The sequence below is a fragment of the Salmo trutta genome, chromosome 30 (assembly GCF_901001165.1).
Source record: "Salmo trutta chromosome 30, fSalTru1.1, whole genome shotgun sequence".
Lineage (NCBI taxonomy): Eukaryota > Metazoa > Chordata > Actinopteri > Salmoniformes > Salmonidae > Salmo > Salmo trutta.
The window spans coordinates 27,336,580-27,359,311 of record NC_042986.1 but is presented as its reverse complement, the minus strand read 5'-3'; the positions used below and the strand labels follow the sequence as shown (position 1 = coordinate 27,359,311).

Here is a 22,732-nt window from a genome sequence, read left to right as displayed (position 1 = left end):
AGTCAGTGTGTTGATGCGTTAGTGGGGTTTAAGGGGTGTTGTTGACGTGTTGGCTCAGTCAGTGTGTTGATGCGTTAGTGGGGTTTAAGGGGTGTTGTTGACGTGTTGGCTCAGTCGGTGTGTTGCTGCGTTAGTGGGGTTTAAGGGGTGTTGTTGACGTGTTGGCTCAGTCGGTGTGTTGCTGCGTTAGTGGGGTTTAAGGGGTGTTGTTGACATGCTGGCTCAGTCGGTGTGTGGCTGCGGTAGTGGGGTTTAAGGGGTGTTGTTGACATGCTGGCTCAGTCGGTGTGTGGCTGCGGTAGTGGGGTTTAAGGGGTGTTGTTGACATGCTGGCTCAGTCGGTGTGTGGCTGCGGTAGTGGGGTTTAAGGGGTGTTGTTGACATGCTGGCTCAGTCGGTGTGTGGCTGCGGTAGTGGGGTTTAAGGGGTGTTGTTGACATGCTGGCTCAGTCGGTGTGTGGCTGCAGTAGTGGGGTTTAAGGGGTGTTGTTGACATGCCGGCTCAGTCGGTGTGTGGCTGCGGTAGTGGGGTTTAAGGGGTGTTGTTGACGTGTTGGCTCAGTCGGTGTGTTGCTGCGTTAGTGGGGTTTAAGGGGTGTTGTTGACATGCCAGCTCAGTCGGTGTGTGGCTGCAGTAGTGGGGTTTAAGGGGTGTTGTTGACATGCTGGCTCAGTCGGTGTGTGGCTGCGGTAGTGGGGTTTAAGGGTTGTTGTTGACATGCTGGCTCAGTCGGTGTGTGGCTGCGGTAGTGGGGTTTAAGGGGTGTTGTTGACATGCTGGCTCAGTCGGTGTGTGGCTGCGGTAGTGGGGTTTAAGGGTTGTTGTTGACATGCTGGCTCAGTCGGTGTGTGGCTGCAGTAGTGGGGTTTAAGGGGTGTTGTTGACGTGTTGGCTCAGTCGGTGTGTTGCTGCGTTAGTGGGGTTTAAGGGGTGTTGTTGACATGCTGGCTCAGTCGGTGTGTGGCTGCAGTAGTGGGGTTTAAGGGGTGTTGTTGACATGCTGGCTCAGTCGGTGTGTGGCTGCGGTAGTGGGGTTTAAGGGGTGTTGTTGACATGCTGGCTCAGTCGGTGTGTGGCTGCGGTAGTGGGGTTTAAGGGGTGTTGTTGACATGCTGGCTCAGTCGGTGTGTGGCTGCGGTAGTGGGGTTTAAGGGGTGTTGTTGACATGCTGGCTCAGTCGGTGTGTGGCTGCGGTAGTGGGGTTTAAGGGGTGTTGTTGACATGCTGGCTCAGTCGGTGTGTGGCTGCGGTAGTGGGGTTTAAGGGGTGTTGTTGACATGCTGGCTCAGTCGGTGTGTGGCTGCGGTAGTGGGGTTTAAGGGGTGTTGTTGACATGCTGGCTCAGTCGGTGTGTGGCAGTGAGGGATGCAGACCGTGTCTCCAGAGTGTCTCTACAGGTGAGAGCAGAGGCTGCCAGGTCAATGGATTGTACGGTACGGCGGAGTACCGGCTCTGCTGCTTTGCACTGTTGTCTGACTTCATGGTTACACTGATTAATGTTGCCTGGAGGGAGAGAAGAGAGGGGAGAAAGAGAGATAAGTGTTTATTTCTGTGTGCGCATACGTTTATTTAACTTAACTGTTCTTGTCCAAACAGTGACTGTAGATCTGTGGCTCCTGTGTCCTCTGTTGTTTCTCTCTGTAGACCAATGATTGTTCACCCTGTCCTGTCTATGCTGGACCAGGGCCGCCCTGTCTCTCCCCAGCCAGAGCCAGCCCAGCTCTCCCCTCTGACTCACTGCAGAGCTCCTGGGTGATTCATCCTGCTCAGCAGCCGGCAGCACCCTATTGGCATCTTTTCAAATAAACCTATAGCGGACCGGACAGGAGCCTTTGTTAAAGCAAGTTAAACACACAGAGCCAAGAGAGGTCTCTCTCTCATCAGTCATTTGACAGAATGGAGGTTGGCACACTACAGGGTCATCGTGTATTAATGGCTTGTTTCTATGTGTTGTCAGGCCAGAGCTTTCATCATACATTCTCCATACTAGCCACTCATCGTTCTCACCCCCTCTCTCTCTTTCTCGCCTTTCTGGCTTTCTCTCTTTCTGCCATCAACACATTCTTTGTTGTCTTGTTGTCTGTAGGGGTGAGTTGAGTTTTGTTTTTCAGCTAGAGATCATAATGAAACACAGTATTCCCCTAACGATCATTAGTCAGAATTAACAAGAGTTTTGAATCCCAGGTGTTTTCTCCACATTCCAATGCGTGTAGGCCTAAATGTGCTCTGTATTCAGCATCAAGTGAGCAGGGATACTCTGTTGCTGCCTCTATAGAATATTATTTACCTCAAGACCAAACATCTGCTGAAAACAACTTAACCTTGTTCTGCCAAAATCAATGTTTACTCACTTAACCTTTCAGAGCTAGAGGCTGATAAATTGGGCTTGTCACCCTCACACTGGTCCTCCTGTTCAGCTCTCCTGGCAGTAAAGACTCTCAGCTCTGTGGTTCTGGTATATGTCTATAGTGCACGTGTGTGGAAAGGAAAGGGTCATATCCTGTCTGTCAGCGAGGCTGGTGGGAAAGCACAGTCCCACCTGAGCTGTGCATGTGATGTTTCTGTGTACCAGCTCAGTTTCTCCTGTCCTTTAGCTCTGGCTAGCATGACTTCTTATTTCTGAGTGACAACTCAGGTTTGGAGGAAGTTCATTGGATTAGAATCACTGCTTATCTTTGAAGACCAAATTCAGTTTGGTTTTTACAGTGGTAGCCACTTTAACTGTAAGCTAATTTAAAATCATCAACCAGCCTCTTATGATTCAATGAATTCACTGTACTCCACCCGTACCTACACATCTCCATTTAAAGGAGCCAAACAGAGAGGCACAGGAGTGAAATCCATCCCCCTCTCTCATATTTTCTCACGGATCCCTCAGCTCCTCCAACTGGGCATCCCCTGACTGGTCTGGGGTCGTTCAGACTGCGGTTGAGGCTCACTACCCTTGGAATGACCAGTGTTTTATCCTCGTCTTATCGTGCAAGCTGGGAGAGCTGGACCTGAGGGCTTCAAATGACTAATTCACAGAGCCCAGGACTGTGCAGGCAGTCAATAAAGCACTAAGCCTTATGGAGCGAACACTGAGTGAACAAAAGATTTGGAACACCTTTCTAATAGTTGCACCCCACCCTTTTGCCCTCAGAACAGCCTCAATTCCTGGGGTCTTGGACTACAAGGTGTCGAAGCCTTCCACAGGGGTACTGGCCTATGTTGACTCCAATGCTTCCAACAGGTGTCAAGTTTACTGGATATCCTTTGGGTGGTGGACCATTCTTGATACACATGGGAAACTGTTGAGCGTGAAAAACCCAGCAGTGTTGCAGTTCTTGACACAAACCGGTGTGCCTGGCACCTACTACCATACCCCGTTCAAAGGCACTTAAATCTTTTGTCTTGCCCAAAATCCTTCTTTAACCCGTCTCTTCCCCTTCATCCACACTGATTTGAAGTGCATTTAATAAGTGACACCAATAAGGGATCATAGCTTTCACCTGGATTCACCTGGTCATTCTAAGTCATGTAAAAAGCATGTGTTCTTAATGTTTGGTATACTCAGTGTATATCACAGTGGCCAGGATAAGGCCAAGACACTGGAGAGATTGGCTCTCTGGTTGTAATACATGTCTCAGTAATGACTGTGATTCTTTCCCCTCATTCTGCAGGGCCTAATTGGGTTTGGAGTGTTGTGAGCTTTGTGTTGATGTTGATGTCATGTGGGTGTGTGAATGTTGTGTATCCAGGGATTTCTTTGGTCAGCTAAATCTGGTGCAACACATCACTTCCCATACTGTTAGACGTATGTTTTGTCGTACAGTGTCCCTGCCAAATAAACGTAATAAATGAAAGAAACATATTCCGAACAAGGGATTCTATCCCTATTGGCTTTCACTAGGATGTTAGATGAGGTCTAGGAGATTTTGGTTCTGTATGGATTTAATGGACACGAAGCAAAGTAAGTGTGTCGGGTCATTTGTCATTGAAAATGGTAGAGGAATCCATGTGTTCTACAGTACATAGGCCTATTCCACTCTCTAGTAAATGATTTAGCACCATCTTAAACCTTATCAAAAGCATTGAAGCGACTGAAACATAAAACTTGGTGCTGTATAATTCATTTATGATATACATCGCCTCTCCTTGCCCGTGGCTCGGGTCATGAGATGAAGTTCTCACATTCTTAAAAAGTCTCTGTTCCTTCCTTCCTGTCAGCTTGGAGGGGGTTTTATGAATATGGAGTGACAGTAGATGTGCTGGCTTGCACTCTTCCAAGACTTGCTGGAAATGAAGTATGAATGGAATTTGCACACTCAGGATTTCTGGTTCCACTGGAATGTGTTGACGACAGGAAAATATTTCTCAACACTCTCGTGACCTGAAGACAAGTTGGCTTAGCTTCTCATTTTCACAGAGCATAAGAACATTTAGTGAAAGCAAAAATGAAAGACAGTATGACTGGTTAAATTAGTTATCCATGAATATGTTTTTTCAAAGGACACATTGTTTCCATGTTTTACACAGTGACCTACAGTATAATGTGTCCACTGCTAGCTACAACAAACCCAAGGCTTTACAAATGGAGGTATTGCAGGACATGAATAATGTATCTCCTAATTTCCCCTTCATTTTTGAGATGCTTTCAAGCAAACCTTTTAATGAATATTTAAATACTAATGATCCAGGTCCCGTTGCAGTTGAAAAAAGCTCAAACATCCCAGGTTACCGTCACCAGTAAACTGATAGGCTGACCGTTTTCAGAGGTACATTCTGTGACAGGGGTTTGGACTTAGTTGTTGTTTTCCGCTCAGATTTGCAGCGTTTTGGAAAAGAGAGGAGGTTAGAAACCGGTTAGGATTTCCTTCAGTTAACAAATATTTGAGGGCCTGACGCTGCAGTTCCCCGACCTCCACCACAATGCTTTTAGCGGTCAAACTATAGCTATCTGGCTGTCCAATAGAAGCCTGTCTTTAGGCCTATATTTTAGGTTCATGCTACTCTTGTGTTTTTTACAGTATCATAATATGAGGACATACTGGACACACCTTTTAGGATCCCCACTCATAGATTAGAATCAGAATACTTCTGTGGCTTCACTGTTGTGTGAGCCTCTTTTAACAACGGTGTCTGACATCACTATAGGAGAATCTAGAAGCTTGGCAAGTGAGGTTAATATTGTATGGAAGATAAAAAGAGTCCTTCCCCTTTTCCTCAAGGTGAGATCTACTGTACCTCTCAAATCACAGTGATATGGTGTTCCTTATCTCAGCCTTCCCACCATTTGCATGACATTAATTTCCTCCTGTTAAATCCATAGCTTAACTCTCCATCTGTAGGAGATCTCTTTAGGTGATGATGTCACTCAGTGCTAATCACCTTGTCGGCCATTATCTCCACTAGCCCCGTGGCTGCTGTCACTCCCACAACTGGCCATTATCTCCACTAGCCCCGTGGCTGCTGTCACTCCCACAGCTGGCCATTATCTCCACTAGCCCCGTGGCTGCAGTCACTCCCACAGCTGGCCATTATCTCCACTAGCCCCGTGGCTGCTGTCACTCCCACAGCTGGCCATTATCTCGACTAGCCCCGTGGCTGCTGTCACTCCCACAGCTGGCCATTATCTCCACTAGCCCCGTGGCTGCTGTCACTCCCACAGCTGGCCATTATCTCCACTAGCCCCGTGGCTGCTGTCACGCCCACAGCTGGCCATTATCTCCACTAGCCCCGTGGCTGCTGTCACTCCCACAGCTGGCCATTATCTCCACTAGCCCCGTGGCTGCTGTCACGCCCACAGCTGGCCATTATCTCGACTAGCCCCGTGGCTGCTGTCACTCCCACAGCTGGCCATTATCTCGACTAGCCCCGTGGCTGCTGTCACTCCCACAGCTGGCCATTATCTCGACTAGCCCCGTGGCTGCTGTCACTCCCACAGCTGGCCATTATCTCCACAAGCCCCGTGGCTGCTGTCACTCCCACAGCTGGCCATTATCTCGACTAGCCCCGTGGCTGCAATCACTCCCACAGCTGGCCATTATCTCGACTAGCCCCGTGGCTGCTGTCACTCCCACAGCTGGCCATTATCTCCACTAGCCCCGTGGCTGCTGTCACTCCCACAGCTGGCCATTATCTCCACTAGCCCCGTGGCTGCTGTCACTCCCACAGCTGGCCATTATCTCCACTAGCCCCGTGGCTGCTGTCACTCCCACAGCTGGCCATTATCTCCACTAGCCCCGTGGCTGCTGTCACTCCCACAGCTGGCCATTATCTCGACTAGCCCCGTGGCTGCTGTCACTCCCACAGCTGGCCATTATCTCGACTAGCCCCGTGGCTGCTGTCACTCCCACAGCTGGCCATTATCTCCACTAGCCCCGTGGCTGCTGTCACTCCCACAGCTGGCCATTATCTCCACTAGCCCCGTGGCTGCTGTCACTCCCACAGCTGGCCATTATCTCGACTAGCCCCGTGGCTGCTGTCACTCCCACAGCTGGCCTTAATCATTTAGTACAGAGCACTTTTGCCTAAAACAACTTTGTGTGAAATGAATTATTGCACTACTGTCAACGGCCAAATGAGAAGGTCATTAATGTGAAAAATCATCAGTCTTCTCCGTTTCAGAAGGAGCACAGAAAGTCATTCAGCACAGCTCTCATAGTCTCAACCTTTGCCTGTGTTTGAGTTTCAAACAGTCTGCAACTTCTGTGTTTGAGTTTCTTTCACAAAATGGAAATGGTATAATTAAGCAACAAAGCCCGAGGAGGTGTGGTATATGGCCAATACACCACGGCTAAGGACTGTTCATAGACGCGACACAATGCAGATGGCCTGGACACAGCCCTTAGCCGTGGTATATTGGCCATATACCATAAAGCCTTATTGCTATTATAAACTGGTTTCCAACGTAATTAGAGCAGTAAAAATACATGTTTTACCCATGGTATACGGTCTCCTATAGCACAGCTGTCAGCCACTCAGCATTCAGGGCTCAAACCACCCAGTATATATATATATATATATATATATATATATATATATATATATATATATATTATTTGTCAATTTGACAGCTTGACACATCGCCACAGGGCAGGCCTTGTTGCTTCCGTCCCTAATCAAAGATGTAAAATGTACGATGCGGCAGGCAGCACGAGAAAGGCTTGCTTTATGCCCTGTGCCAACTCAAACAATGGGCAGCGCCAGTGCAAACGGCAGGGCAGGGAGGTGCTCCTCTTGGGCTCAATTGCACCAGTGTCCTTTGGGGCTCGGATGCCACAGAGATACAGCGGGTACTGCCAGGCCAGAACATACGAGGGCAAGGGAGCACATAGTAGGTAAGCAGATCTAGCACAGCTCCAGTAGAACCCCATGGCTGAGAGAGCAGACTATAGAGAGAAGGAGAACAGGACATGACTGGAGAAGTGATTAGCTGGATGTGGTTGGGGAAGGGGAAATGTGAGGGGGTTAGGCGGATGACAGAGAGTGGGGAGGAGGGATGAAGAGGATTTGTTGTTGAGGTGTTGTTTTGACCCTTTCACCCCACTGCCCCCCCCCCCCCTAGTTCTTTCTCTGCTTCTCATTCTCCCTGTCTTTCTCACTGTAATACTTACATTGTACGTACATCCTTACAAAAATAATAGTGTATTTTTCACTGAAAGTTTGTCTGATCTCTGATGCGACTGACCAATAATGCAAACTAATTCAACTGACAACAGATGTTATTGTGGGCCGTACAGTCAATTTGCTTAAATCAACAGCATCATTAGATTTCACTTTGCTCTTGTGTGTCTAATTGGATTTAATAGTCAGATGTACTTGTCAATCGCCCAAAACAAACAGGCCAGTTATTATATTAAAAATGTTTCACGCACACAGCTTACGTCTGGAATATAGATGATCAGGTTTCAAACTATTTTTGTAACCGTCAGAAGCAGTTTTTACCCACCAATGTTTCAAAGCCATTGAAAATCAATTTTGGAGCCAGAGAAAGGAAGGAGAGGCGAGGGAGGCGTCTTTTACAGCGTTTGGCCTCCGCTTTACAGGCTGGGAGTCTGACTGATGATGGATTGGTCACCATGGTGTCGTTAGACCAGGAAGTAGATGTCAGCACAGACCTGTAGTTTGGTTCAAAAGGCTCCACAGTGTTTGGCTGCTGAAGGGAAGTCAAGAAGTTTTCAGTTTTTTTCCTGTAGAAATGTGTTTGAAATGTACAGAAAATGTTGTTTCCTTTTGATGTTGTTTTTTTTACATCACCTTTTGTTGTTGTGAGATGCAGTAATGCAACTGACTGTACTTCTATTTTCCAGTCCCAGAAAATATGATGAGACTTGTTTGGTATTTTATGTTTTGATTAAATTCAACATAAATAAACATCATGCATTCTGTGAACCATAAGCCGTCATGTCAATTGACCATCTCAACATGACGTAGACAAATATGCCCCGTAAAAGCAGGTCAGTGTCTTTTTCCATCCCTTGGATCGTTCAATAACTGTCTCACCTCTTGACCCCATTTTCCCTCCTCACTCCATGGTCACTGAGATGCCTGACCTCATTGTCTTATGACATCATGGTCATAGCTCAGCTCTCCCTCAGGGTCGCTATGTGACTGTTTATAGAGATAACAGAGATGACTCCAATGTCAGTTCTGGCCAGCAGATGGCCCTATCAATCTGGAGGGTGGAGGCACACTGCAGGACCTGTGTGTCTATCTATGGGACAGCTGTCATGCACTCTGTGTCACTAGCCCTTAACCACAGATCTGAGATCAGATTACTACACCCCAATCCTTATTTAGCCTGTTTCAGTGGTCTCCGCTTATGCACTCCAGCTGCCATCTTGTGTATTTATATTCTCAGTGGTCACTCACAGTTGGTAATCTGAGCACAGTGCTGTATGGCATGGCCGATCATGAGGGATACTCTAACTGGAAAGGGAAAGGAAAGGTAATACTAGTATTGTGTCATATATCCTTGTTGTGCCCTCTAAGTAGGCCCATTGCAGTGTAATATCATCACTGAGCATTAGAGAAAGCCAATCTTCTACTAGTCATTTTGTTGCAAAATGTGGCATTACCAAAGGATTGTAATCTGTCATTGTAATGTACAGAACAACAGCACCACAGTCTACAGTGGGAGGTATTGTACCACAGTACCAGTTCTCTGTGGGTAGAGGCAGTGGTGTGTTGTTCATTTCCCTGACAGTGTGTTTACCATAGTGTAGTGTGTCACCTCTGATCTCACATGGCTCTGTTTTTAGCATGGCAGCACTGTTTTGTAGTGTGGTTTTGTTCAGGGGCGGGGCTTAGAGAGAACACAGAGAAATATGGTAAAGAGGACTGGAGGGAAAACATTTCTGCATGGACAAACAAAGCTCCACTTTACACGGCTGCATTTTATTTGCAGTAACACAGGAAAAATAGGGTCTCTTTTTTTCTTTAAGTTACTAACAAAATGGTTGCAGTAAAAATAGAACTCATGTACAGTCGTGGCCAAAAGTTTTGAGAATGACACAAATATACATTTTCACAAAGTCTGCTGCCTCAGTTTGTATGATGGCAATTTGCATATACTCCAAAATGTTATGAAGAGTGATCAGAATAATTGCAATTAATTGCAAAGTCCCTCTTTGCCATGCAAATGAACTGAATCCCCAAAAAACATTTCCACTGCATTTCAGCCCTGCCACAAAAGGACCAGCTGACATCATGTCAGTGATTCTCTTGTTAACACAGGTTGACGAGGACAAGGCTGGAGGTCACTCTGTCATGCTGATTGAGTTCGATTAACAGACTGGAAGCTTCAAAAGGAGGGTGGTGCTTGGAATCATTGTTCAACCATGGTTACCTGCAAGGAAACACGTGCCGTCATCATTGCTTTGCACAAAAAGGGCTTCACAGGCAAGGATATTGCTGCCAGTAAGATTGCTCCTAAATCAACCATTTATCGGATCATCAAGAACTTCAAGGAGAGCGGTTCAATTGTTGTGAAGAAGGCTTCAGGGCACCCAAGAAAGTCCAGCAAGCGCCAGGACCATCTCCTAAAGTTGATTCAGCTGCAGGATCGGGGCACCACTAGTACAGAGCTTGCTCAGGAATGACAGCAGGCAGGTGTGAGTGCATCTGCACGCACAGTGAGGCGAAGACTTTTGGAGGATAGCCTGGTGTCAAAAAGGGCAGAAAAGAAGCCACTTCTCTCCAGGAAAAACACCAGGGACAGACTGATATTCTGCAAAAGGTACAGGGATTGGACTGCTGAAGACTGGGGTAAAGTCATTTTCTCTGATGAATCCCCTTTCCGATTGTTTGGGGCATCTGGAAAAATGCTTGTCCGGAGAAGACAAGGTGGCGCTACCATCAGTCCTGTGTCATGCCAACAGTAAAGCATCCTGAGACCAGTGTGGGGTTGCTTCTCAGCCAAGGGAGTGGGCTCACTCACAATTTTGCCTAAGAACAAAGCCATGAATAAAGAATGGTACCAACACATCCTCCGAGAGCAACTTCTCCCAACCATCCAGGAACAGTTTGGTGACGAACAATGCCTTTTCCAGGATGATGGAGCACCTTGCCATAAGGAAAAAGTGATAACTAAGTGGCTCGGGGAACAAAACATCAATATTTTGGGTCCATGGCCAGGAAACTCTCCAGACCTTAATCCTATTGAGAACTTGTGGTCAATCCTCAAGAGGCGGATGGACGAACAAAACCCCACAAATTCTGACAAACTCCAAGCATTGATTATGCAAGAATGGGCTGCCATCAGTCAGGATGTGGCCCAGAAATTAATTGACAGCATGCCAGGGCGGATTGCAGAGGTCTTGAAAAAGAAGGGTCAACACTGCAAATATTGACTCTTTGCATCAACTTCATGTAATTGTCAATAAAAGCCTTTGACACTTATGAAATGCTTGTACTTACACTTCAGTATTCCATAGTAACATCTGACAAAAATATCTAAAGACACTGAAGCAGCAAACTTTGTGAAAATGTATATTTGTGTCATTCTCAAAACTTTTGGCCAGGACTGTACAAACGCACAGGCCTGGGATTGCATACTCAACTTTATTTATATTGAATTGTGTCACCTTTCCATTCTTGTCCATTTGACTCTACTATCTTCTGCCACAGAGTGAATGTGGTGAGCAGCACAGTAGGGGTTGGGAGATCATCATTAGAGAGAGCTGGGTGTAGCAGCCCTCTCTGCATAATTGGTTGTGTGCAAAACAAGAATAACCTTAGTGCTGCTGGCGGCCAATTAAACAAATTATTTGCCTTCTTAATTGATGCAATCAAACTGCTATTTTGCTGCAGCGAGAAACAGGAGGAGGAGAAACAGCCCATCTGTGTTGCCTACTGTCACATCCAATATATTGTCCCTATTCTTTGGTACCGTACAACATGAGTGACACGTTCCCTATTCTAAATGTAGAGTTCAGGCATTACTAACGGATGTAGAGACACGTTTTCAAGACAAGCCCTTCAGACATCACTAGCTGGTGTCTGATGATCTTTGATGGTTCCCTGAAGATCCAGTGGTAACACATCTGTTCCGGCATCGCTGCCAGCCAGGATGGGATTTGATGAGCAACGCTGCATATCCTTTCATTACTGTCAGTCCAACCTATTTATACATCTGCTTCCAGCTCCCGATTAGACACTGGAATCCTTTATTCCCCAGAAAAATGTGTTTGTTTCTAACTTTGAACGAGTTCCTAACTATTCACTCCAAATATCCCGGTCCCCTACTTCTGTTAAAACGCTGCCGTATCAAACAATGACATCACCAAGCAAATTGCTTCCAGACCGGGCAGATAGTCTGATTTTTATTTATTTTTATTTTATTTATTTCACCTTTATTTAACCAGGTAGGCTAGTTGAGAACAAGTTCTCATTTGCAACTGCGACCTGGCCAAGATAAAGCAAAGCAGTTCGACACATATAACAACACAGAGTTACACATGGAATAAACAAAACATACAGTCAATAATACAGTAGAACAAAATAAAACAAAAAGTCTACATACAGTGAGTGCAAATGAGGCAAGTTAAGGCAATAAATAGGCCATGGTGGCGAAGTAATTACAATATAGCAATTAAACACTGGAATGGTAGATGTGCAGAAGATGAATGTGCAAGTAGAGATACTGGAGTGCAAAGGAGCAAGATAAATAAATACAGTATGGGGATGAGGTAGGTAGAAAGATGGGCTGTTTACAGATGGGCTATGTACAGGTGCAGTGATCTGTAAGCTGCTATGACAGCTGGTGCTTAAAGCTAGTGAGGGAGATAAGAGTCTCCAGCTTCAGAGATTTTTGCAGTTCATTCCAGTCATTGGCAGCAGAGAACTGGAAGGAAAGACAACCAAAGGAGGAATTGGATTTGGGGGTGACCAGTGAGATATACCTGCTAGAGCGCGTGCTACGCGTGGGTGCTCCTATGGTGACCAGTGAGCTGAGATAAGGCGGGGCTTTACCTAGCAGAGACTTGTAGATAACCTGTAGCCAGATGGTTTGGTGACGAGTATGAAGCGAGGGCCAACCAACGAGAGCGTACAGGTCGCAATGGTGGGTAGTATATGGGGCTTTGGTGACAAAACGGATGGCACTGTGATAGACTGCATCCAGTTTGTTGAGTAGAGTGTTGGAGGCTATTTTGTAGATGACATCACCGAAGTCGAGGATCGGTAGGATGGTCAGTTTTACGAGGGTATGTTTGGCAGCATGAGTGAAGGATGCTTTGTTGCGATATAGGAGGCCTATTCTAGATTTAATTTTGGATTGGAGATGCTTAATGTGAGTCTGGAAGGAGAGCTTACAGTCTAACCAGACACCTAGGTATTTGTAGTTGTCCACATATTCTAAGTCAGAGCCGTCCAGAGTAGTGATGCTGGACAAGCGGGCAGGTGCGGGCAGTGATCGATTGAATAGCATGTATTTAGTTTTACTTGTGTTTAAGAGCAGTTGGAGGCCACGGAAGGAGAGTTGTATGGCATTGAAGCTCGTCTGGAGGTTAGTTAACACAGTGTCCAAAGAGGGGCCAGAAGTATACAAAATGGTGTCGTCTGCGTTATCATTTTTTCTGGTGCAGTTCTCACTGGCCTTGGCTTGGCCTCCCAAGAAAGCAAATATGAGAAATGGTGCAAGACATCATGTAGACAGAGTAGTGCAGCACAACTCTTTATTATACAATACAAACTCTGTGAGTGGGTCTCCAGGAAACTAGCTATCGCTTCAATGGAAAAACACTGGAGGTCTCAGGAATCTGCAGTACTGTAGCTAGGTGCCGTTTTCCATTTTCAGTTATATTTTCTAACATTTTCTGAATGTAAGGCATTCATAACTCAGTATTATTCGTGAAGTGCTAGACTGAAATATGGAAATGGTCTGTGAAGCTAACCTTTCAGACAAAATATGCCATAAAGTGGTGATGTCCCAGATCTGCTATTCTTGCCAAGGCCAGGAGAGGGTGATGGACTGGGAGCTGTAATTCAGTCAGGCCATGTGCAGTGAGCTGGGGAGACTCTGGGTTTTTTATGAGCACAGACAGGGCCCCCTGTTGGAATTCCCAACCATGACATCATTCCCATGGAGAGAGCTGTGCAGACGCTTGGAGAGGGGCAGAGGGATATAGAAGGTTTTCCGACATATACACACAGAGCAAGAGAGAGATGGAGGAGGTAGACACAGAGGGTTTGTTCAGTATTTAAAGTCAATACATATTTGTTCACTTTCCTTGTACTCAGTTTTAACAGTGCTTGCATGTGTTTAGCAGTTTATTCAGTGAGATAGTTGACATTGCTGTGGGAAAGAACACACTTGTATCATCAGCAGAAAATATTTGGAACGGTAGTTTTGATGCAGATCATTAATATATCCTTGTCAAACACCATGATCTCAGGGGGGTACTCCTTTTGAAATTGCATTTTGCATTCTTCATTTTTAGATAGTGCTGTCATTCTTTGAACTGCTTATCAATGTTTTCAATTGAGGTCCTACATAAATGGTTCCAATTATGTTGAACTTGAGCCACACTGAGCCAGTCCTGATCTTATACAGATATTACCAAAAGTTCCGCTTGCTTGAGGCCGTATGCTTGTCCTTGCATATTAAACTCACTCCCCAAAAATTTTAATCAACCATATGAAATCAAGTGATATTCTCCAGACCCGTAATCATTCCTAACAAATCTAAGTGGCTCTGATAATGTAGCCGTCCATCTCACCACTGGACCACCAGACCGTAATGAAATCCTCCCCTCATATCAATTCAAATCTTCCTTCCAAATGAATGTCAGCATGGATTGTGTTTATTTATTTAGTATCTCTTGTGATGAAAGTATTGACTGCCGCTGCAGCCCGAGGGGCTTTGATAATATTCTGGACTCATTTCAAAATACCGGCGAAACGCTTAGAGGCTCTCGCCTTGGGTTTACTAACACGTCTGAATTACAACATAATGAGCCTGTAAAATAGATTCAAAGCCGTTTAAGAAGTTGTGGGTTTTTGATACCGTTTTTCTTCTTGGTGTGGGCGTTTTGTTTACTGTCGGTCGGAACTAAACAGGGCTTCTAAACAATGGAAAGACTGCGTGACAGGTAATTCCTGTCAAATGGAGTTGGGTGTCTGCTGCTGTGCAATGTGTCGCCAGCTGTGGGGCTACAGCAGCACTACGGGTCTGGGTCTCTGCTCCGTCTGAAATAGCTCCTTAGTCAGTCTGCCCTCCTCCTCCTGCAGCAGCTCAGCCATCTGCTGTCTCTATAACCATTATGTTCCCCACCCGCCACTCAGCTCAGCTCACAGACACACATGGTAAAATATGCACATTTTTTCCTTGTGAGCTTCCTTCTATTTCTCTTTCTCTGTGTCTCTCTGACTTCCTCCCTCTTTCTGTTTCTCTCTCAATCTTCCATTTGAAGTCCCAGATGAAAAGGGGCCAAAGGAAGCAATAATTTTCTCCCCGGGGAAGCCCAGGGTCCAGGCTTGTAATTAGAGGAAATCACCACCTTCCTCCTGAGACAAGCACGTCAGTGATTGGTGTCCCCAGTAAACCCGACTCATCTGGGAACCATTCTCCCCATATTTCTGGTGCCTGTTGTCATTATCCCCCAAAAATACCCCTGACTGGGGGGCAGTTTGGCCTTGTTCCCCCCATAGCCCAACCCCCTCTCTTACTGGGTTAATTGTTCTCGGGCCCTGTCCTGTCAACCTTAAGGAGCCTAGAGAGCACAGCACCATCGCAGGCAAGAGGTTCTACTGGAGCTCATGCCTGACTGACACACTCAGTCCATTATGGTGCAATGGGACACATGCTGTGTGCTGCTTCATTATCTTCCATCCATGATCGAGCTTGAAAGAGCTGAATACAGACATTACAGAGAATGCGGAAGGGACATCTTGAAATGGGAAGGTCAAAAGAATAGGTGATGAGAGAGGAATAGAGAAATTAAGAGGGTATACCGATACAGAAAGGCAGGGTCGACTGTACAGTAGCTGTTATATCCTTTGGGATTGCATTAGAGATATGGAGGGAGGGAGAGGAGGGGCCTCTAAATTCATACTAACAAAGACCTTTCTCTCTTCCTATTTTTCCTCATTGTTTATATGCAAACATTCAGTGCTGGACCCTGAAAGACTATTAAAAGAGGTGCTTCCACCTCTCTCTCCCCTCTGGCTCTCCTCTCTCTCTCGTTCTCCCCCTCTCTTTCTCTCTCTTTCTCTCTCTCTCCCCTCTCTCTCTCCTCTCTCTCTCTCTCTCTCTCTCCCCCTCTCTTTCTCTCTCTTTCTCTCTCTCCCCCCTCTCACTCTGTCTGTGTGCCCTTCGTGGCTCGCTTCCTCTCCCTCCATACCTTCCTCTCCCTCCATACCTTCCTCTCCCTCCATACCTTCCTCTCCCTCCATACCTTCCTCTCCCTCCCTCCATACCTTCCTCTCCCTCCCTCCATACCTTCCTCTCCCTCCCTCCATACCTTCCTCTCCCTCCCTCCATACCTTCCTCTCCCTCCCTCCATACCTTCCTCTCATGTTTTTTTCCCCTCCCTCAGATAGCATTACTTTTTTATCCTTGTTGGTCCAGGGTCATTTGTATTCCCCCCTCAGCGTTCTGCTAGAGGAATTCCATCCCCTTTCCTCTCCCTAGCTACAGAACACACACCCCCTTCCCTGCTCCCGCCTCCATCCATACTGCTACCAGTCCAGCGTCTCCACCCACCAGCCCCCACTTCCACCTCACACACACTCCTGCCAGCCTGAAGAGCTGAGGACAGACAGAGAGAGAGAGAGGGAAGGAAAGAGTGAGTGAAAGATTCCTCCATTCGTCTGTCAGGGGCTATACTGACTTCCTCTGCCACCTAGCAATCACTGCTAGCCCGCCTGCCTGCCATACATCCATAGGGCGCTGCCTTGAGATGGCAAAGCAATGGGAATATACTGTATGCTGCTAATGCAGTGCTATACCTAGAGGGCTAGGCGATGGGACTGGGTCCCATCTGAGACGGATCCATAGGCAGTAACAGGGAAAGATGGCTGGTAATGCTTGGAGCACCTCGTCTTGTGACTGCTAGATAGCATGTGGTGTTTGCACTGTAACTCAGAGAAGACCCAGTCCTTACTGGAGCTGGAGCTGGACAGCTGGTAAGGCAGTGTGTGTGTGTGTGTGTGTGTGTGTGTGTGTGTGTGTGTGTGTGTGTGTGTGTGTGTGTGTGTGTGTGTGTGTGTGTGTGTGTGTGTGTGTGTGTGTGTGTGTGTGTGTGTGTGTGTGTGTGTGTGTGTGTGTTGTACATATATTTTTCTCCTGATCTGTTCTTCTGTACTGTTTGTAATCGGGTAAGGTTAGACAAGGCTAGTATGGCAAGTGATCAGGCACAATGTTTCTTAAACAGAAATGTGTGTGTGTCTGCGTGCTTGTGTGTGTGCAACACAATCTCTGTATGCATGCTTTGATATGTGTCTCCCATTCTTAACATAGTGCTTTTCTAGTGACGTGCATAGCATATCCACATTACATGAGCCAGGGTAGAAGACAGTAGTTATCTTACAGTTGTGATATTAGGTTCACGATAATGAATTCTGTGCTCCAACTTAATCGAGTTGCATAGGTGTTGGGTGTGCCATTTCGATATCACCTCTTCTTTTAACAAAATAGGTGATTTTCACTTGGCCTCTTTGCATAACTGAATAGATTGTTTGCAGCTTTACAGAATGTGATACATCAATACTGCTACGGTATAGTGTCAGTCTAACTGACATGTACAGTGCCTTCAGAAAGTATTAATACCCCTTGACTTATTTCAAATTTTGTTATTACAGCCTGCATTTAAAATGGATTAATTATATGTTTTTTCTCACCCATCTACACACAATAGCCCATAATGACAAAGTGAAATCAAGTTTTTAGAAATGTTTGCAAATGTAATCAAATACAGAAATATCTAATTCAAGTATTCACACCCCTGAGTCAATACTTTGTAGAAGCACCTTTGGCAGCGATTACAGCTGTGAGTCTTTCTGGGTAAGTCGCTAAGCGTTTTCCACACCTGGTTGTGCAACATTTGCCCATTTTATTATTTTCAGAATTCTTCAAGCTCTGTCAGATTGGTTGTTGATCATTGCTAGACAACTATTTTCAGGTGTTGACATAGATTTTCAAATAGTTTCAAGTCAAATCTGTAACTAGGCCACTCAAGAACATTCGCTGTCTTCTTGGTAAGCAATTCCAGTGTAGATTTGGCCTTGTGTTTTAGGTTATTGTCCTGCTGAAAGGTGAATTCATCTCCCAGTGTCTGGTGGGAAGTAGACTGAATCAGGTTTTCCTCTAGGATTTTGCCTGTGCTTAGCTCTATTCTGTTTTTTTATCCTGAAAAATTCCCCAGTCCTTAACGATTACAAGCATACCCATAACATGATGCAGCCACCATTATGCTTGAAAATATGGAGAGTCATACTCAGTAATGTGTTGTATTGGATTTGCCCCAAACCTGTATTCAGGACAAAAAGCTAATTGCTTTGCCACACTTTCTGCAGTATTACTTTGGTGCCTTGTTGCAAACAGATACATGTTTTGGAGTATTTTTATTCTTTACAGGCTTCCTTCTTTTCACTTTGTCAATTAGGTTAGTATTGTGGAGTAAGTACAATGTTGTTGATCCTTTTTCAATATTCTCCTACCACAGCCATTAAACTCTCTAACTGTTTTAAAGTCACCATTGGCCTCATGGTGAAATTCCTGAGTAGTTTCCTTCCTCTTCGGCAACTGAATTAGGAAGGACACCTGTATCTTGTAGTGACTGGGTGTATTAATACACCATCAAAAGTGTAATAATAACTTCACCATTCTCAAAGGGATATTCATCTACAAACAGGTGAGAGGCATTGGAAAACTTCCCTGGTCTTTGTGGTTGAATCTGTGTTTGAAATTCATTAATTAGTAAAAATGTCAAAAACATATATGCACTTTGACATTATGGGGTATTGTGTGTAGGCCAGTGACAAAACATCTCCATTTAATCCATTTTAAATTCGTCTGTAACACAAGAAAATGTATGTGTGCTGTATTTCTGCCCATTGTCATGAGTTGAAGGGCATTCCTGTGGAGTCACTGGCTGTGACTGACTGATGGGGCTGTTATCTTATGGCTGGATCGTCAAGGGCAGGTGTGGAGTGTGGTGCGGCGGCTAATTGAATTATTAATTACTGAGAGAATGACTGTCTGGTTGTTAGCATCGCCACTAGACACATGAAAACTTGCAGGCTCAGGTTCAGACAGCAGCCATCCAGCACCAGGTCTGACTGGGCCTGTACGTTGGTGTGGTGAGGACTGTACTGTAGCAGCCTATATTGGGAGTGCTTTGTGAATGACGGCCATATTGAGTGAGTGGTCTGTTGATGATGCACCACCACCGAGCCATCTCTCTTTCAAAAGAGACAGTTCTTTACTGCATCCGTCCTGTGCTCATGAATACCTTTGGGGCTCTTAGTTTAATACAGAATTGATCTTTTTTAAGTCAATAAAAAAATCAACCCCTATAAGAGATTTTATCAGTAAATCAATCATGATGCGGAATGACTCATTCACTTACAATGGGAAGTAAAGCATAGAGAAGGAAAATAAGGAATCGAGGCAGTCAGACAGTGAGTCACGTGGGCGTGGCTTGCTATATAAAGCAGGCAGACAGGCATTGAGGCATTCAGTTACTGTTTGATTGAATGTTAGAATGAGCAAAACAAGTGACCTAAGCGACTTTGAGAGAGGAATGATCGTCGGTACCAGGAGCACTGGATCCAGCATCTCAGAAACGGGCGACCTCCTGGGCTTTTCACGCACAACACTGTCTAGGGTTTACTGATAATGGTGCGATAAACAAAAAACAACCAGTCAGCGGCAGTCCTGTGGGAGAAAACAGCTTGTTGATGAGAGGTCGAGGGGAGAATTGTGCAAGCTAACAGGCAGGTCACAAACAGGTAAATAACTGGTGTGCAGAATGGCATCTCGGAACATACAACTCGTCGGTCCTTGTCATGGATGGGCTATTGCAGCAGACGACAACACTGGGTTCCACTCCGATCAGCTATATACATGAAGAAGCAGATCCAGTGGGCACTCGATAACCAACCCTGGACAATGGAGGAGTGGAAAAACATTGTCTGGTCCAACGAATCACGGTTCCTGTTGTGTCATGCTGATGGCAGAGTCAGGATTTGACATAAGCAGCATGAGTCCATGGACCCATCCTGCCTGGTGTCAACGGTACAGACTGCTGGCGGTGGTGTACAACTGCGTGATGCAACAGAATTGTGGTGCGTATCAGTGGTGCTGCAGGCAGATGAGACAGTTTGCACCAGAGACCGCGTGGTCACTGGAATTAAGGAAGAAAGCTCACCAGACACCATAAGTCAGTTGAATCAATGAACTTAGAGCTGTGGCATTAGAGCCCATAACCCACACCCGTCACCCTAACCCTCACACCACAAACAGTGTGCCCTCTCCTGTAGAGTAGATGTTCTCCAAACACAACAAAAACAGATGTTTTCTCTCTCCACTGCCAGCCAGTGACTCATAAATACCAAAGCAAACACTGGTCCTGGGACTGGTGTTCTGTCTAGACAGTCATTCCTCATTCCTAAGACGGTGTGCCAACGCTCCTGCTAGCTCAGCCACTGAAACTGAAGTAGGAGATAGTTCAAATGAAGAAGTCAGAATTAAAGTAGTAAAAATCACGACTGTGATGAGGCCGATGTCAACTACATAACGTCAACTGGAAACTCTCCTAACGATCCCGTCAGTTAACTTGGCCGGCTCAGCAAGCCAATTTCCAGCTGTACTACACTGTAAATTCCAATCTGGTTCTGTATACTAGCTCTCATTTGTGAGCTATTTAAAACAAATCCATTAATATCATTATTGGACCTGAAAGGAGAAATGTATCTCAATTAGGCTTGTTGTATTATTATTTTTATTTATTTTTTTATTTATTTTTTTTCAATTATTTTTTGTAATCTATCACAAGACATCTAGTGGCCCTTTTGGGTACTTTAGGTGATCACATGTGTCTAATTATTTCTTACCCTCTGTGTGGCCTTATCACATGTAAAATATATGGAATAGTGAAATGAATTTCTGTCTGTAATAAAGTCTTTTTGTGGGGAAAAATGAATTCTGATTGGCTGAGCCTGGGCCTGGCTGCCAAGTGGATTGGCCTATGCCCACCCATGGCTGCAGCCCTGCCCAGTCACGTGAAATCTATAGATTAGGGCCTAAGGAATTTATTTCAATTGACTGATTTCCTTTTATGAACTGTACCTCAGTAAAATCTTTGAAATTGTTGCATGCTGCGTTTATATTTTTGTTCAGTGTATATATGAATAAATAAATAAAAAATTAAAGTATAAATTACCAAAGTTATGATAGATTGACATACATTTTCTGTTAATTACCAAAATTACTGAAGATTCCGGTAGCTTTGGTAAACTACCAGTAGATTTGCGACCCTAATCTGAGTGTTGTTTATAGCTTTGTTGTTTTTCTAACGCTGCACTTGCACTACATTACCATGTTGCTGTGTGGTCTGTTGAACTTTGACCTCCGAAAGGTTTTTACACATCTGCGTCTTTGTGGACCACAGTTTGCGTTTGTATTTATGAGCTCTCTGAGTCACTGGCTGGCAGTGGAGAGAGAAAACATCTGTTTTTGTTGTGTTTGGAGAACATCTACTCTACAGGAGAGGGCACACTGTTTGTGGTGTGAGGGTTAGGGTGACGGGTGTGGGTTATGGGCTCTAATGCCACAGCTCTAAGTTCATTGATTCAACTGACTTATGGTGTCTGGTGAGCTTTTTTCCTTAACTCCAGTGAAGTACAAAAGGCTAAACGAGAAAAGGAAGGACATTCTGTCATACACCAAGCTCAACATAGTCTTGACAAAGATGAGCAAAAAAGACTATAAAATAAATAAAACCAATACTGAGCTATATTGTATAAAACTAATGGAATTATATTATTTTATGATAATACAATTGCTCAGAGAAAGACATTTTATTTACAAAGTAATTAAAATAAATCTCAAGATAATGTTCAAAATCCTTGCCACCCCTGTTTTGGATACTCTAGCACCCTCCCGTTGTGAGGATAACGACTCTGAACCTTTTTTCTAAAATGTTTTATGAGATTGGAGGACACATTAGGAAGGATCTTAGACCATTCCTCCATACAGAATCTTTCCAGATCCTTGATATCCTCCGTCTGCCCTTATGAACTGCCCTCCTCAATTTAACCCACAGGTTTTCAATGCGATTCAATTCCCAGAGAGAGAGATTTTGTGGTCAATTAATCATTTCTTTGTGGATTTTGATTAGTGTTTGGTGTTATTGTCATGCTGGAAAATCCAGTTGTGGCCTTGTGACAGCCTCCTGGCAGAGGCAACCAGGTTTTTGGCTAAAATGTCCTGGTACTTGGCAAAGTTCACGATGCCGTTGACATGGGCCCCAGGACCAGTGAAAGAAAAATAGCTCCATAACATCAAAGATCTACTACCATATTTTACTGTAGGTATGAGGTACTTTTCTGAATATGCTTCTGCTTTTCAATGCCAAACCCACAACTGATGTGCTTGGCAAAATAGCATTATTTTCATGTAATTTGAACACATTGGATTTGAGTCTGGATTTGACTCCCTCCCCAACCCTTCTAGAATGCAAACGCATTCAGACACAATCGGATCGTCTGATTGGTACCAGAAACCGATGGGTTGGGCCAGAGCCAGAATACATGTGGAGAAAGCGATGTTTTGAGAATTAGTCATTGGCTTTGATACTCTGATTAGTTAGAGATGATCCAATCGCTGATGACTTTGTTTTGTACAACTCCCCTCATCGCCACAAAGGACTTCAATGATGGCAGATTCAGACTGAAGTATGTAGTGATGATAAGCGATCGATAGAGCAGTGGAAGAATTCAGTGAGTCGTCAGGCAACTGGAACTCCTTCAGCCTGCACGTCATTAGCAGTCCACTATTCCCAGATCCCCAGTGGATGTGACTCCTCTTTTCCGGGAAGGCGTTAATTTTGCTCCCTCTGGACTGTGTGATGGAATAAGCTGAGGCCTTTGCGTGTTTATCAGTATATGCAGAGAAAAAGGGAGGAAGGAGAGAGAGAGGGACAACCCACCTCTGGCTCCCCAGCTGAAAATCACTACCAGCTGAACTGACACCCTGCTCCAGTCCTTCCAGATCCAGACCAGGAGGAAAGCTAGGGATCGTAG

The 22,732-nt window shown here is 45.1% G+C and overlaps 1 protein-coding gene across 6 annotated transcripts in view; it reads left to right on the top strand.

The window, feature by feature from the left end:
• LOC115168400 (IQ motif and SEC7 domain-containing protein 1) overlaps nucleotides 1-22,732 on the top strand; it is a 223,846-nt gene that overhangs the window by 162,581 nt on the left and 38,533 nt on the right. The window contains exon 1 of one of the 6 annotated variants that reach the window (XM_029723642.1): nucleotides 16,229-16,612. The exons of the other annotated variants lie outside the window; for them this stretch is intronic. Within the exon in view, the coding sequence (XP_029579502.1) occupies nucleotides 16,548-16,612 (65 nt within the window). The 5' untranslated portion in view covers nucleotides 16,229-16,547. Of the gene's footprint in view, nucleotides 1-16,228; nucleotides 16,613-22,732 lie in introns of those variants that run through there. 6 annotated transcript variants of the gene reach the window in all.